The following is a 16,584-nucleotide window of genomic DNA, read 5'->3' as shown; positions in this document are numbered from 1 at the left end:
CAGTCTCCACTCAATTAGCTCGGCTCCCACCGAACAAGGCTCTGCGTGGCTGGGCAGGGAGACACGCCGAGCACTGGAGGCTGCCGTGGGAGAAGATGAGTGCCTTTGTGCAGACAGATAGCATGAAATTACAGGTAGTCTATAGGCACTTATGCCAGGCTCCTGGGTGGAAGGCAGGAAGGTGCCTGCAATGTCAGGTAGGTAGAAAGCAGAGCACAGGTCAAAATCCCTGCTACAGGAAAGCTGCTGAGAGGGCTCATCCCTTCCCTATGCAGTGCAGGGCAACCCCTGCCTTGTTTCAAGTTAGAAAAGATGCTGAAGGCCCCATGCTGCTTTCTGTTGTCTGGGGCTCTTCTTCCAGATGGATGCGCTGGACAAACCCAGCTGCTGCTGGGTCCAGCACCACTTCCGACACCCTTTTGGCAGCTCATGGCCCTCACTGATGTTGGCATCAGCTTGGGTATCGTAGCAAAGAATACTCCTCTGGGCTGTAGTAAGGTGACACACTGCAGGAGCCCAGTCTGACACATATCTGACACCCGTCCTTGCCACTGTGACAGCACTACCCAGTGACATCAGCCTGGCATAAAGTAGATGTTTTCTCCTTAACAGGTTTGACTCACAAGTGGTCTCAAATCCCCAGGGTTTGCCACAATCCCCAGAGAACTGTGAGGAGCCTAGAAATAAATCAGCCCCAGCCAGCCAGGGGCGGCTTTGCTCTCATGGACAGATTGAATCCCTGACTGACTGAGCCCCTGAAAAATGGTATGTCGCTGCTCCTTCATCTGTTACAAGTCTCCTGGCATGGCAGTCGAGGTTCTCCCCCAGACACATGCACTGCCAGTTGCTTGCCATCTCCCTCCTCCTCCAAGAGGCTGATGTCTTGACCCCCAGCATGCAGTGAAGATGGGAGATGCAGGCTTGGTGTGACCATGAGTTAAACCTGATGTTTTGGCTGATTTAACTGCAGCCTTGTCCCTGAAACACCAGCTTTATCACTGGGAGCTGAGATGTGTGCAGGGATACAGGTGACAATTCAGTGCCCTGGCCAGATGGTCTCGCCCCACCATCTGTCAGAGCGATGGCCCAGCCCTCAACGCCAGTGTGAGCCCCTGTGTGGCTGTGCTCTGCAGCTGCCAACACTCAGATCTGTCCTCTCCCTCATGAGGGACTGTGACACCCAGGGACATGGGCAGGAAGAGGCCAGTTCTTCCATCTGCTCTAATAATACTGGTGGCAGACAGCAAAAACTCCTCCTCCCAGAGAAAGCTCCGTCCACCCGGTAGCTGCCTGCCCCTTCTGAGAGGTACTGACCCCGCTTTAAACCACTCATCCTCTGCATTTAGCAGTAGGAACAACAGTGGGAATCTGAAGTGCTCACAGTTTGGGGGAGCTCACAGTGAGTGTGGTCAGGGACCAGAGACTGCAAAGAGCAACACTGATGTCTCTCACCCCTGTAGCGCCCTGGTCCTTCCATAAGGTCATACAGATCCACTGCTGTGAGCACATCCTGGGTCAGACTGAAAAGTGGCCCTAAAGGTGGGAGGGGAGTGTCTGCTCACCTGATCGATGGCTTTGGTCAAGTCTGAAATTCAATTTACAAACTAAACAACAGTTCAGCAAACGGCCAACTGCATAAGCTCATCCCAGGATCAAGACAGGTTTCTGCTGCTTCTGGCTCACGTACCACTTCCAATAATTAGAGCACCCCATCATGCACAGCAGTACCATCCTGCCGGGGAGTGCCAGAGGACAGGAATGCCAGCAGATGGGAACGCTGCTCACCAACCAGACACAGGCTGCCCTGCAGGGCTGATGGGCTTAGCTGTAAACTGGGTTTGCCCATTACGGGAGTGTGCTAGACAGGAGGTTTGCCAGGCATGAGCGGACTGCGCAGCACACCTGAACGCACAGGCATCTTGGTCTTCTGACAATGAAACGAGTCTAGTTCCTGCCAACATCATGTCTTGTGCAATACTTCCTTCAAAAGTTCCTCCTTCTTCTTCCCCAAACTCTGTCTGGTATCTACTCTGCAGAAAACTTCATTCCCAAAACTTCTGAAACCTGTTTCACATACGGATCTAACATATCCACAGGGCTAAATCTTAACAAGAGCCACTGGGAAGTATCTCAACACAGCCTCAGCAGACCACAGAGGCAAAATCTCAGCAAGTCAGTGGGTCCCAAAAAGCTCATCTATTCCTCAGTGCCACTGCAGAATCAAATTATCTTCTCCTTGCTCATCCATCCTGGCCAGCAGCTGGGCTTGCTCCACATGCTGCTGCTGGCAAAGCGCAGGCTTGAGCCACCGTCAGCAGAATCAGAGAAGGACCCCAAGAAATTCATGACACCAGAACCCCTTCTACCACAGAAGGAAGATGTGACAGAAGGGATCAGGACAAGCCAAAGCAGAACATGGGATCTGGGACAACACAGCCAGCTCCAGAGAACGCTCCCTGTACTTTACAAAGCAGCATTACTGCGCTGGACACATACACAAGGGGTGATTTACTAAACAGCTTCAGTCCCCAAACCCACTTGCAAGCAAGCATTAAGTCACTGAAGTATGGCAAGACTTCAGGAAACTGCTAATGAGTAAATGGAGCAAATAAGCTAATTAGAAGAGTGACAGTCAAATGAGTGATGTTGGGAAGATGATTCATTCCTGCAGCGATAAGCAGGCCACAGCAGAGAGACCACTTCAGGAACATGCCCCTTCTCCCTGTGGGGTAGGACTTCCCTCAGAAGAGACCGTGCTAAGCCCAGCTGCAAACAGAAAGGCAGATGCTTCACAAAAACTTTTTTTGATAGTGATAAGCACCTGACTAAGCATTCTGAGCTGCAGACGCACCAAACATGATAACCAGCGTGAGCATCACAAGCCTCCATTGAAGAGACCGGTCTGGAGGGAGACCAAAGGGTTTCCAGAACCTCCTTGCTTCAAGCATACGTCTGAGTACCAGAATGTGCTTATAGCCAGGCCTTGCTCCCCTACATCATCCTCACTCTTGATTCCTTCTTTGAACCAGCTGGCATACCATGATGTGAAGAAATGGCACAAACATGAACCACGACCAGCTCTTCACAGAGCAGACTGCGTCCTTGTGAGTCTGCTAACTCCCTGCATGCAACCTCAAGGGTGAAACATCCCAACCAGTAATAACAGGGGCACTATGGGAGGCGAGGAAAGACTCAGCCTGGCCCTGCCATCCAGTGAAGCTCTGATGCCTGGGGGACACCCCCACTGCCAACTGCGTGGGGCTGGAGGCACTGGGGGAAGCTGCTGGCAGCTCCACAGCACCATGTTCAGTGTCCATTCACTCTCCCTCTGTGTAAGAACCAGCTACGGTAACACAGGAGGAGCACGGGCTGAAGATGGAGCCACAGCAGACAGCTACAGCCAGACACGTCCAACAGCACAGTGCTGCTCTCACCTGCATGGGCCTGGAGAACATGTGGGTCAGCACTTCCTTCCTGGCTTCGGCATATTTGTCAGCACCAAATGTTTCATTTAAGCTTTTCTGGAGAAGAAAAGAGAGAGAGCATTCAGTACCGGCAAGCTGTGGTGGTAGGGGGACCCAGGCAGACCTTACTGAGGCAAACAGCAGCCATCAAAGCCAAATTCCTCCTTTCCCTGCAAATTCCCTCATAAACAAAAAAATTCATGTGAAATGGGGCTTTGCTCTGGTCTCAACAGCCCCAACAGGACCGCACACACAAACCTTCTGATCACTGACCCACCTCCTTGGGTGAACAGCAGGGAACACGTGGGGCACAGGGGCCGCTGGCTCTGTCCCCAGACGTGCAGCATGTGAGAGTGCCTGTAACCCCTCACCTGACCTGAGCCTGGCTCCCATCCAGCTACTGAGAGGTTCAGCACATGGACTAATGGGACTCTGGAGACATGGACACAGGAGGTCACTGCCTGGGGCTAGTGGCAAGGGAGGGCTGGAGGGTTCAGAGTGCGGGAGAGGAGCTGAGTGCGCAGCCCCATGTCTGCTGACATAGCCTCAGCACAGCCAGCAAGCGGGGAAAGCAGTCCCAGCTGATGGAGGGGTGTGCGGGAGGCCAGCGGGGATGGGATTAACAGAGGATTATCCACAGTCCAGTTGCAGTGAGTAAAGAAAATCCTGGAACCTGTGCTGTGCTGTTCAGCTGGAGTTCAGCCTCAGGACACGCTCAGCAGAGGATCAGCCAGATACCTCCCGTACTGGCTGCATCTGACCTTTCCCAGCACTGCTCTCCAGTCCTTCCCAGTCACCCCACTCCTTACTCTGCCCTCCCTGAGACCTTCAGCAGACCAGACAGAAACACCCCCTTGCAGAGCTACTTCTTCTGTGGTTACAGAGCAAATGACCTGCCCAGGACCTGCCAAGAGAAGGCAGGGAAAGGAAATCTGGGTGTCCCAGCAAGTGCTCCTGCACTGAAATATTCTTCCCATTGCAGAGAGGGCAGTGCTGGAGTCACTTGCAAGGTCCTCCCTGTCCTGTCCTAAGCTCTGTGTACAACATGGCTGACTGGGACAGGTTGGGCCACCCTTGCCCAGTGCTGGCAGGGTCAAGAGCAAGTGAGGGAGGTGTTTTGTTTTGGCATGGGACAGCTGTCATCTCTCCCTGGGCAGAGGGGGACAGGGAATAAATCACACACTGCTGCAAACGTGCCATCACGTAGGTGCCCACCCCTTGCCCTCACGGCCCTGCTCCCTGCCAGGCCAGTGCACTCACTTGCAGGGACCCTGCGCTGCTGAAGTCGATGTTGAGGCCGACTTGGTTGCAAAAATCCATGAGGTCTTTCAGCAGCTTGGTTTGGGGTGGGGGGTGGCGGCGGAGAAGGGCCTTCTCAGGGAAGGAGCGGTAGATCTGATGGGCCACGGCCATGTTCGCGAGCAGCATGAACTCTTCCACCAGCCTGTGGAACGAGAAAAACAACCCCAGCCCCCAGTTAAGAGAGGGAAGTCCCCTGGGAAACCAAGCCAGTCCATAGTGATGGGAACTAATAGGACACAGGGGGCAGGGGAGCAGCTTGTAGTTGCTGTTATAAGCACAGATTAGATGTGAGACTGCAGCAAATCCCCCCCCAAATTTTCACTTTCTAGCTCAGGTTTCCCCAGGGACTCAGAGCAAGCTGTCTTGCTGGCACAGACAAGCAGAAGTCAGTGATAAATTGACAGCTTAAATTAGGATAAAATAATCTCTCTTTAGGTCATTTTATCTCCTGAAATGCTCGACAAGCAAAACAAACACTGTGTGAGAGATAGCACGGAAGACAAACACAGATCGCTGTCTTCTCGGGCCAGAGAAAACAGCGTCTCGCTCGCTCTCCCATCCCAGGCTCAACATGTGTGGTCAAGCCCAGCCACGGAGCCCTGCCTCATGCCGGGCTTCCACCCAGAGCAACATGCAGTGCAGCCCCTGGGGCAGGGCAAGCCACCAGTGCAGCTTGCTGGGGGGCTGCCTCAGGCATCCAGGGGATGCAAGGATCCAGGGGGCTCCTCCATGCAACCTGCTGACGGCTGGGGGTATCCCAGGCTGGGGTGAGCCCCCCAGCTTCCACCTGTGAATGTACACCCATTGAATGGAAATTTCTGGGGCTACACACTGCAAAGAAAAGCAATCCCAGTGCTAGAGATCATCTTTGGAGCATTTATGGGTTGTGCTAGCAGCTGTAGGGCTGTGCCACAGGAGACTTGTTTAACTGGGCTTAGATAAGCACGGTGATGTGCTTAACTGGGCTTCCTGCTATTTGCTGCACATATTCCCAGGGCTCCTAACTGGTGCTAATTGCTGAAAAAGATAATAGATTTACAGAAGTAACCTCATCCTCCAAGAAATGCCCAAGTGAGCTGTCACTGATTACGCCGGCTCATCCCCATCACTCCTGCTGGCAAAGCAGTGATTTTGCAGGGCTGGCTGGGGGACCCAGGGCTAGAGCCAGTGGTCCTGCAGCTCCTGGCCCTGGCCGTTGCTGACGTGACTGCCTGGGTGAGATGATCAGGGTGCTGAGCTCCTGGAGCGCTTGCTACAGCAGTGAGACATTCCCAGCCTCAGAGTACTTGCTAAGAACTTAAAAGAGAAGGGAAATAAAGACAAGCCCAGGGAGGAATAAGCACCTGATGGCGATAATCAGCAGTGGAAATGTTCATCTTTAATGGGAAGGAGCTCCCTTAATAACAGCCTTGTGGGTTCTCCCACAGTGTGTTGTGCCAGAGGCCAACACTCCAGACCCCGCAGGGAGGGCAGGAGGGGCACCCTCGCACATGGGCAGCGCGGGAAGGGGTGGGCAGCAGCACAGCCTAAGCGGGAACGGGCTGTCCATCCTGTCCCCTAGCACAGCGGCCAACGGGGAGATGCTACCAGCAGGCGAAGGGCTGGGTCAGGGGGTGGGCACGGGAGCAGGGTCAGTGCGCACCGGTGAGGGGTGACTTCCAAGAGGGCTGAGCCAAGCTCCCGCTGCTCCTGTGCAGCTAAGCCAGCAGATGGCAACATCGGTCCCTCTACGGCCACCGGCACTGGGGTCCGCAGGGCAGCATGGCCCAAGGGTGCTGGGCACCCCAGCTGTACAGCACCAGGGGTGGGAGGCGGGGCAGCGAGAGCACCCAGGGGGTTATAGCACAGCCATCCCCACCTTCTGAGTGTGGGTGGACCCACCAGCTCTCACCCAGCTGCCACCTGCATGGGGAATGGCGGCCTGGGGGCACACGCAAGGCTGTGCCAGCCCACGCTGGTACTGGGAAGCCCTTTCTGCCCCAGCCAGCTTGTAGTAAGGCACAGCAAACCGTGGGCTGCGAAAGGCAGCGCCTGTCCTTCCCCCGGGCTTTGGCACAAAGAAAAAGGGAGACATTTCCAGCGCTAGCCCCAGCTACACAGATGCACGTGTGGGCAAAGGTCCCTGTGCCTCCCTCAGAATGGGGCCTCCGCCCAGTGAGGTGCAAAGACAAAGCAATACACATCCATGAGCAGCATTTCCTCTGTCACAGGTGCAACGTGCTTATCTCGTGTCCTAGAGAGGAACACTGTAAGCAAGTGCTCAGGCAGTCCCTGCCACTCCTGCTCCCATGGAGCACTAGAGTGAGAAGCCTTTACCTCTTGCCTCCAGTGACACTTTGGGCTGGATGCAAGTTCCACGTGATTATTAAGTTCTGCATTTTGTTTTACCATTTGGGGGCTTGGGCTTTTGCGTTTTTCTAGAGATAACCTTGTTCTGATGTTGTAGGTAGCGCCGAATTGAAGTTAATACTTAAGCAGCTTCTGCCAGGGCTCCTTTTACACCCGAAGGAAAACTAACAGCACATACTTTGCGCTTTGCTCTGCAAAATCCCGTCCTCTCTCCCTTCAACATGACCACATGTGGAGCACCAGCCCCCAGATAGCATCAGACAGCCCCCATCCAGAAGAGCTACCCGACACGTGGTTGGGTATGGATTGACCACATGGGCAGGAAAATCTTATCAGGAAGCACCCAGGAGCTTTGCACCCATGACAGGGTGTGCAGGATGTGGCCGTATTCAGAACTGAAAAGCTACTCATCTTGCTCGTTCACCCAAAGGCAGGGACAGGCTTTGGGAGACATGGCTGTGGTTTGGGCTTTCAAGGAGCAGATAACATGGATAAGGTTGGATGCTGCCCTGTATCCAGGGGGAAGAGAAGCCCCAGGACCTGATGGGTGGGTTTCTGTCAGCTCAGGTTAACGAACCACAGTGCCCTGGGAAGACTGCAATGCCCTGTGGGTTGATGCCAAAACACCCTGCAGGGACGGAGGGTCCTTCCCAGCTCTGGATCACCTGGGGGTCAGAGAGCTGCTCCTCATTCACACTCCACTGCAGCAGCCCTGCAAGCATGAAAGGGGTGAACAGCATGGGGCTGGTCCATGCTAACTCCTAGACAAATCTGTTTTAAACATCAGAATTTAGTCCCCAGGGAGAGGAAAGCAGTTTCCAGAAGGGACAGGTCACAGCTGGGCTAATCTGGAGCATGTGAGAGCCTGCTAGGGTCAGAAGGAACAGGTTGGGGACAGTGAAGGAGTTGGCACCTGTGCCCGGAGTTAAGCCAGGTCACCTCTTTCAGCAGAGCAATGGGGTCTGTGGCTCAGGGCATAAGGAGGGAGCCAAGATCTGCAACAAACAGCTTAACGTGGTGGTCTTGCTGCACCTAAAAGGAAATCCTTATTCCAAAAGGGGGCTCATGCTGAGACTGCATAGGATGTTGGAGAGTCAGGAGGATGAGCCAGGACTGGGACAGCCCATGAAGCTGGCAAGGCTTCAGCTGCTGAGGAGCGGGAGGGCACAGCAAAGCTACTGCCTTCCTGCCTCTGCTATGTGGCCTTTTAGTGGCACTTCTAGCTAGCGTCCTCACCAGGGCTTTGACTCGGCAAGTGCTATGTTGTGGCTTGGAAAAAAGCAATGGATGCTGCAGCAGGCAGGAACAAAGGCCGGCTGGCAGTGGCTGGGGACCAGACCAGTGCCTAGCGCTGGTGTCACTGGGAGCTGCGCTGAAGCCCTACTAACTTGTCGGCAGGTCAATCGACAAGAGGGTTGTTTTTTGTTGTTTTTTGTTTTTTTTCCTTAAAACAGACTAGCTTGGAGTTTGGCTCAGTGCGGCTGGCAGACGGGAGTGCAAAGAAAAATATTTCATGGCTAAAAAATTGGAGACAGAAAGACTGGTCCATCTGAACGCGCACTGAATGAATCCCATGTGAAATGCATTCTAACGCCATCGCTATAGTTTCCTCTGGATTAGCTGAGCTATCCTTGGCTCCTGGCTCCATAAAATCCCATAAACAATCCGATCTGAACTTTTGCCCTTTCTGTGCTGATGTGAAGTTTCCTCTGCTGTCCCACGGAGAGGGCTGGGGGTTAGCAGGTGGCTGTCCCTCCCGTAGGTGCCTGCAGGTCCCGGCTGTCCTGCTCACCAGGGCTGCAGGAGGGAGCGTTTCCAAACCTGTTCAATGCATCATTTAACATGTGCACATGCAAGAGGGAGGAGAGGGAGGGGCAGGACTGCTTGCAAGCTCTGTGATGTGCGTAAGCATCTTTTGTCGGCTCTTTCAATACCCAGATTTTGCTTATGAGTTATGGGCTTGGTGCGGGAGTTTGTGGGTGAAACTCTATAGCCTGCCTTATGCAAGAGGTCAGCTGGAGTGTACGGTTTTCAAAAGCACTTGCCTCTGAGTTTCAAACGTGATCAAGGCATACCGGCTTCTAAATCCCACCAACTGCTGGGGAGATTTCAAGCTCCTGAGATGTTTTTAAACATAGGACATAGTGCTTTTCAAACGATCTTAAATGATGGTCATGGCTCCTGCAGGCAAACAGCCACCTATGAAACCATCCAGGTGAAGAGGACTGATGACATCTTGATGCCAGCCCTGAACCCAAGCTACTGCGCTGTAACTCCTCTCACACAGCTCCTACCAGAGCCAAACATCCATAGGATGTGGGAAGACGAACTGGACATTCAGACCCTGCAATTGTTTTAATATCAGTGTTACAATTTGCGCCCTGAAAGGTTAGCTAGACCCTTCCCAATCTTCATAGCAACCTTGAAAAACTACTCGCATCCTCAGCAACTTGGTTGGTTGATGGCAAATAAAATATGGGTTTCTCATGTCAAATCTCTGCAGAGCAAAGCAGGGCAAGTAAAATGCCTGTTTGGCTGCTTGTCTCCATGGCAACGCAGCCAAGCTACACAGAAGCCATCGAAGTGCCCACTCTCCCTGATTAACTTGACAAATGACATTAGCTAAGCAAGGTTCACTGCAAGGGAGAGACAAGGAGTACTTTGTTTGCAGTCCAGTAATGCAGGAAGGAGGCAGGCAGCTTGGTTAAAGTGAAGTGACAGTAAAACATCTGCTGTTCCATCAGTGTAACAGACCGATAGGCTTCAGAGCAAACGGCAGTGAGGTAGGGCTGAACAGACGAGCACAGCTCTCCTGCCACACTGCCTTCTTCACCTCCACCCCCTCCTGCAAGATAGAACCACTGGGTATATCCAGGCGCTGGAGGTGTTCTCATAGCTGAGGCATTGACCCAGATAAACCCAAAACGCTGCATAGCTCTCCAATGACAGGGTTGGGGTTTTTTTGACAGGCTGAAGAAGTTGGTCCTTTCTTCACATGTAGGTCATTGTGGAAACCTGCTTGAAAGGGGACAGAGCTGAACCATCCTGAGCTGGAGTCTGAGCCCTGCTTCCAATGGTGGGCCCTCTGGCTGGGTAAGCTGCCTTCAGGTAAATCCCAGCATCTTTCCAGCATCTCAGACTTGAGGCGAATGTGACCAAGTAATTTCTGCAAATGTTACCAAACTTCTTTCCCGTATCGCATTACAAAATGCCATCTGCTCCTCTCTGTCTTGTCTCCCACTCACAGCACTTGCTTTCTCCTGCGCAGGGAACAATGCTTCTGCTGTTCAAACACCTTCCCATCTCCAGATGGGTTTACTATCCCAGTTCAGCATGGGTTTGTGCTTCAACCAGCAGTCAAGGCCTCTGGTTTCTCAACTCGTGGCTATGTGTCTGCCTCAGGTGTCCAGCTCCACGTTGGGTCCAAATAGGGTAAGGACAGTACAGCTTTGAAAGCATCACACTTGGTTTGTGTTTGAACCAAACAATGCCATGAGAAGCTACCGCTGAGAAAGGGAAGCCCTGATCCGTTTGTGTGTGTCTGAGAGGGCTCTACGGACACTGATGGATATGCGTTCCATTGCTAAGGCAGTATATTGCTGAGAGCCCTTGCTGTCTGCTGGTTTGAAGGGGATTATTGCTGCAGTGCAATCTCATAACAAACAAGAGAACTACAGCCACCTCCTGGGAATGGGACTCTAAATCCTGCTGCATTCACCAAGAGAAAGTCACCTTCCACAAAAGGCTGCAAACAGTCCTGTCCATGTCCAACAGCAGCAGCAGTATCAGCTGAAGGAAAACAGTAAAGAAACAGCACCACAGTTCAACCAAAAAACTCTCTCCAAAGCATTAAGTCCAAAGACACTGGATGTGGTACGATTTTTTCTCCTTTTCTTTAAATCATGTACGTTTATTTTTGATTACAGCTCTTCCATGAAGCAAAGGAACTGGAGAGTTTTCTATAAAAGCTCTTCTAAAAGCAACATTAGCTAATCCTGCATCTCCTGAGAGTGCAGCCAATGACAGAATCATACTGTTGGGCGAGTAGCTGGACCAGCATTTGCGATGGCTCTTTTCCATGCAAAATCCTGCAAGAATGGTGTACTGTCTTCTTGGTAACACTGCCTATCCAACAAACAGTAGCATCTTCAGCCATCCACTCCTGAACAGCACTGCTGCTTGAAAAGTTATGAAAACCAAATCCCCCATTATCCAAAAAATTGGATTGCAGCGCTATATATGAGCCTTGTAGTGTTGGTGTGGAGCTCCCTTTGCCAATGACAGCTGCCAAAAGACCAAAAGCCCTACTTTTTTTTGAGAGAAAAAATAGTAAAAGGCAAGAATGCTGGCAGTTCCTGGCTTGATGAAAGTCATTTATGCTCCTTTTGCAGCTAGTGGTAGCCTTGAACAAAGCATAGCTGAATAATGGAATTACTCCACTTTCTCAGATTGCTCAATTAGCTCTTGGTTAAAACTGTTAACATTGAAACTTGATGAGAATAGCAGCTCTGAGGCAGTTTTAGATTCATTTTTTACTAAGCTCGAATGTCTTCTCCCTCTAATGAACTCCTTTTCTGGGGTATAAAGAATGCCCTTTTTATTAGCTATGGTGCCTTCCCAGTAATGGATGCTGACAACACAAATCCATGGGAGGGTTTTCTGAATACAAATGTCACTTACTGCCCACTCTCACACCTTGAGGCTAGAAACGTCATGAGACCAGTCTCTTTGCTTTACCTAAACTAACAGCAGCATGGTGGAAAACTGTTTTAAGCTCTCAGTACTAAAGCTGGGCTACAAAGGCATTCGGCATGATTAGGAATTAATTGCTTAAAGCCTGATGTACTGAGTTTGCACAGGGGGGTTTAGACCGCTAGAAAAACCTCAACCATTTGCCTGAGTTCCTTTGAAATTATCGATGCCACTTTGCAGCCCTGTTACAGAAAAGAGCTGACTTAATCTGGCAGCATGACATCAGGCCAGACATTGGAGTGCTGAAGATGGCACAAGCAGGCACAGAGCACCCAGCACCTCTTGGTGCTCAGCTATGTGCAAGGTGAACGCTCCCTGCCTGGCCTGGAGCTCCTCAACCTCACCTGCAGTTCGCATGGAAGTCAATGTCTGCCCATCCCACCACCCTCCATCCTGTCTTGATCCAAGTGCCAAAGGAAAAGTCATCGAACTGAAGAGCAAGTGTTGCAGAGGACGCAGTCGCTGCGGGCTGCACCTCTTCATTAAATGTTAATATGACTGCAGTCTGCTCCTTCTCATGCAAATTGGCAACAACCTTCAGACTCCTGGCATGATGCTGAAGTGTCCCTCTGTGCCAAAACAGCATCTTCAGCTGCCGTGGGCCAGGGATAAAAGTTTAGACCTGCGCCCACGTGCTGGGCCACAGAGGATACAGAGGCACAATTTCAGTAGGCTCCCTCAGTCCCAGCTCCAGCATTCTCCACAGTTTTCTCAGAACTATCATATTTTTGAGCCCCAGGCAGAGGACTTCCCCGGCATCGCAGACAGAGGAAGATCTGCTTCCAGAAATGGCCTTCCTGGGTCAAGAAACCATTTTTTCTGTGGGCCCCAAAGAAGCCCGCAGAGTGCCACTCACCCAGCACGGGCACACAGCCCCACATATACCCCCTTCTAGAAATGCCTCCAGTGGCTGGGGCTGCCTGACATTGCTGTACAGACCTTCCCACTTGTGCCGGATGGCAGCACCAAAGTGATGGTGCTGTTTGAAAACCCTCCTTTAAAACACAACCGCTTCCTCCTGCCTGAGCGTTTCTCTGTGGGGAAGATGATGGCAGCACTGCAAAGGGTTTGCAATCCCTGCATTTAGCTCCCGGAGCTGCGCAGCTGGGAATCTGAGGTTCCCATTGTCAGATCCGGTTTGTCTTTCCAGGAAGCTACCAGCTCACTGAGATCTCATGTCTCCGAAGGAGCTACAATGGCTAGGGCCCTGCTGCCCCTCTGCAGAGCTGCAGGGGAGGGACAGGCGGTGACCAGTAATGCACACAAGTCAATGCCATGTTCAGCTAAAAGGTCTCACGACAGGGCTCGCAAGCTTTCTTTTTGGGAATGCATCAGGATGCTGCTAAGCAGGGGTGCTGCCTAGCTGCCCAGGGCCAGAGCAGAGACCCAAGACAGTTTTCTCCAGGCCATGGGAATTCTTGGTGGGCAAACAAGCCCAGAGCCAAGCTGGGTCTGGGACAGTGCAGAGGAGAGGGGAGATACCTCACAACCAGCGCCCGAAGCCAGACTCGCAGTCCACATTCCTGAGACGTGCAGCCAGATACGCCACTGGCTCCAAAAGCAGAGCTTATGACAAGACACATATTATTAATGTCATCCAGAGTCCGTCTAAGAGGGGAATGGAAAGAATTCCTGAAGGAACGCAGACAGCCCCTCTTCTGACAGGGAAGTCTCTGGCCCCACACATCGGGCCAGCACCGCCTGTTATCAGGCTGCATTTCCCACTGAAAGGAGGAAGCAGGAATGAAAGGCACTTTTCCTCACCATTAAAAGTTTATGCAAGTGATTTATGGGTCAGAAAAATTAGCAAGTCTGTCACTGAGTGCTCCATACAGCAGCATGTGTTACATGGCTGCTGACCAGAAATGCCAAGACCCATTAGGTGGAAGCAAAGGGCAGCACGATGGAAAGTTAAAGATGCTTTTTGCCCATTTAATTAATTAGCCAGGTCTTTTCTCCATTCCCTGCAGCCTTCATTAATGTAACATTGAAGTGAAGGAATATTAACAATTGAGACAACACATTAATATTAAAACGACACCTGCAAAATGCAAATTTAAGTCCATTAGGTAAACAGATGATCTTAAGCCATTGAGGCAGAAATAACATTCTGACATTTCCTAGCATGAGCATCCTACAGAGTTACTGTCCATCACTTGTGCTCCATTATAAAGCCGTGGCCCCTCATATACAAAGGGCTCTTCATCTGTTACTAGTCCCTGAAAGGATGAGAAAAAAAATTACAATTCCATTAAGACATTTGCCAGTTTCACATGGAAAGTGTCTTACTAAAGCCATGACATGAACCAGAAAGATCAAAAGGGATTTTTAAAAGGATTTTACCTCTGTGATAGCAACGGATGGAGACAAAACCTGAATCTGATAGCTTGTAAATATTAACCTACACCTGGAACTGCTCCAGAACCTGAGATTTCTGTTACGGTGGTTTAATCTGAGACAAGTTTTCAGTAAGGGAGAAACAAACAGTTAATCACCCAGAGCACTGATAGTGCCATAGGGAGTCAGACTGCTAGAACCAGCCTTCCTGTACCACATTCCCCACCAGTTAATGCTCTCCCAGATGTTCCAGCTGAAGAGACATTCACACGCTGTGTGTGTTTCTCCCTTCAGTCTTTGGCTTTGCTTTTTCCCAGCTCACCTGGCACTGAAGAGTTGATTACTTCCAAAGCAGGAGTCAAACTGATAGACAAGAAGAAAATAAAGAAGGGATGAACAACCCAGACTAGAAGCACACCCTGAGATGGCCAGTGACTGGGGAGAGCATCCATCTACCAACCAGGATATGACCCAAGGACAAACAGGCAGGAGCCTGCAGAAGCTCATGAAGAGATGAAGAACAAAAGCTAGCCAAAAACTTTAAAAGACCAAAACCATGGAAAGTAATCAAAATAATCTGGCAGCCAAAGGCAGTGGTAGCACAACTCAACATGTAGCCCCTGCTGTTCATCAAGTGAAAGCCAGGCAGTAACTTGCTAAGTAATGCCCTCTTCTGCTGTAGGTCTCTGATCCAACCTCCTGCTCAATGTAGGACAACTTCAAAGTTGAAGTTATTGATTGCTAGAACTCAGCTTCAAAGGTTAGCCTTTTCCAGTCGAGTTCTAGCAGTCCCCAGGGTCAACTATCCCACATCCCCTCTCGGTTCCTGTTCCAGTTCATAACCAGTGTTTGGGCTCATGGGAAGAGACCTCCAGCAGAAGCAACCATCCGGACTGGCCAGCCTTCAGCAAGGGTCTTGCCAGAGGATTGCTCAGGATAAACCAGCTGCAGATCAGGGGAATCAGAGTGACCACTGGAACCACTGGTTCTGAGAAGATCCATGTCAGGCAAACACATTCAATTTAGCAAGGTCCCCAGCAGATGACACCCTAACGCAGCTGCTCCCTGGCTGCGGGATGCTCTGCTGGGGTGCTACTTTCCAGGCAGGGCTGTGGAGCAGCACTGTCCATCACTGCTCCAGCTCAACCTCAGATTTGCAGTTGTAGCACTGAGTGTGGGCAGGTTAAGGGGAATAGTTGTATCAATACGGAGTGAGGGATCCAGCTGGCTCCAGCTGTATTATTCTTGGTCTGGAACAATTGCAAAGTACAACACATGAACCTTCTGGTTACCAGGACTTTCAAAGACATGGAAACCCTAGGGGGAAGGGAGCAAGGTATGGGGGACACTGACAGAAGATTGGGGTTAAAAAAAACAATAGAAGTTGGCAAAGAGATGAAAGGGAAACCAGCAACACAGGATTTGAGGGTGATGTTTTCTGAATAGGGACTACTGAAATACTCTGGATAACTTCTGTTTTCAAGCAGGCTCTTGGCAGATTAAAACATCCCAGAAGGTTTTATATCCAGCTCCTACAATCTTAAAACTAAATATTAGGTGAGAAAAACATGCTTCTCAAGAAAAGTCAGGCATAACCCTGAGTGAAAAACACTGAACAGGAGAACGAATGTATTGAATTTGTTGAATATACAATCAACAAGTTTTCTTTCCCAAAAATAAAGCCAAGGGAATGAAATGCCGAGATGAGCAGAATGAAAAAGCAGGAAATATAAGCAGCTTCCCCCCCACCTCACATCTCCCCCAGGCATGACTCTCACCCTGCCTGGCCTCAGCAGGCAGGTTTGGAGCTACGCCGTAAATTCCTGAAAGCGCCTTACCCCCTCTGCAGTGGGACAGACTTAAGGTACAATAGGTCTTTTCCATCTGTAACTTCTCTCTCTCTCGACTTTTATGTGCATCAACTCAAAAGCTATTTGATTTACTGGCATAGGGGTTGTGAAGAGTCTGGCTTGGTCTAAGGACAGCCTGAGGTTAAAAGGCAGCAATGCAATTTTACCACCCTGTCCATTACAAGAAAATGTTCAGGTCTGGATTTATAGTCACGTTCCAGTGAGCCCACACATCACGGCAGGCTGAAATTAGCCTCATTTACGCAATGGGATGAAGAAGAAATGGCTAAACATCCTACTGGAGTTCGGCACACAACAGAGAAAGCCAAACAGCATAGGAGAGGGTGTTGAACGGCACGCTTGCTGTCGGAGAGGAGGGTGCACAGTTGTGGTGACAGAGGGCTGTTTATCTCCAACTAGAGCTACTTACAGACAGATGGCAGATAAGGATAGATGAGGTAGTTTCAATGAGACCATAACAGGTAAAGATGGGTGGCACAGGACCTATTGCTGTAAGCAAGGAAGAATCA

The 16,584-nt window shown here is 50.8% G+C and overlaps 1 protein-coding gene across 5 annotated transcripts in view; it reads right to left on the bottom strand.

Moving 5' to 3' along the window:
• Positions 1-16,584, bottom strand: part of DIS3L2 (DIS3 like 3'-5' exoribonuclease 2) — a 195,549-nt gene that overhangs the window by 6,081 nt on the left and 172,884 nt on the right. For 3 of the 5 annotated variants that reach the window (XR_005107263.1, XM_037406892.1, XM_037406893.1), the window contains 2 exons: positions 4,725-4,908; positions 3,435-3,521 (listed from right to left, as the gene is read on the bottom strand). Coding sequence is in view for 2 of the 5 variants with exons in the window: in XM_037406892.1 (XP_037262789.1) it covers positions 3,435-3,521; positions 4,725-4,908 (271 nt within the window). In the remaining 3 variants the exon portion in view is untranslated. Of the gene's footprint in view, positions 1-3,434; positions 3,522-4,330; positions 4,333-4,720; positions 4,909-16,584 lie in introns of all 5 variants that reach the window. The other 2 variants (XR_005107265.1, XR_005107264.1) reach the window with 2 other exon arrangements.

The sequence above is a fragment of the Falco rusticolus genome, chromosome 13, assembly GCF_015220075.1.
Source record: "Falco rusticolus isolate bFalRus1 chromosome 13, bFalRus1.pri, whole genome shotgun sequence".
Taxonomy (NCBI): Eukaryota; Metazoa; Chordata; class Aves; order Falconiformes; family Falconidae; genus Falco; species Falco rusticolus.
The sequence above is the reverse complement of the archived record's forward strand: the minus strand, read 5'-3'. Positions and strand labels throughout refer to the sequence as shown.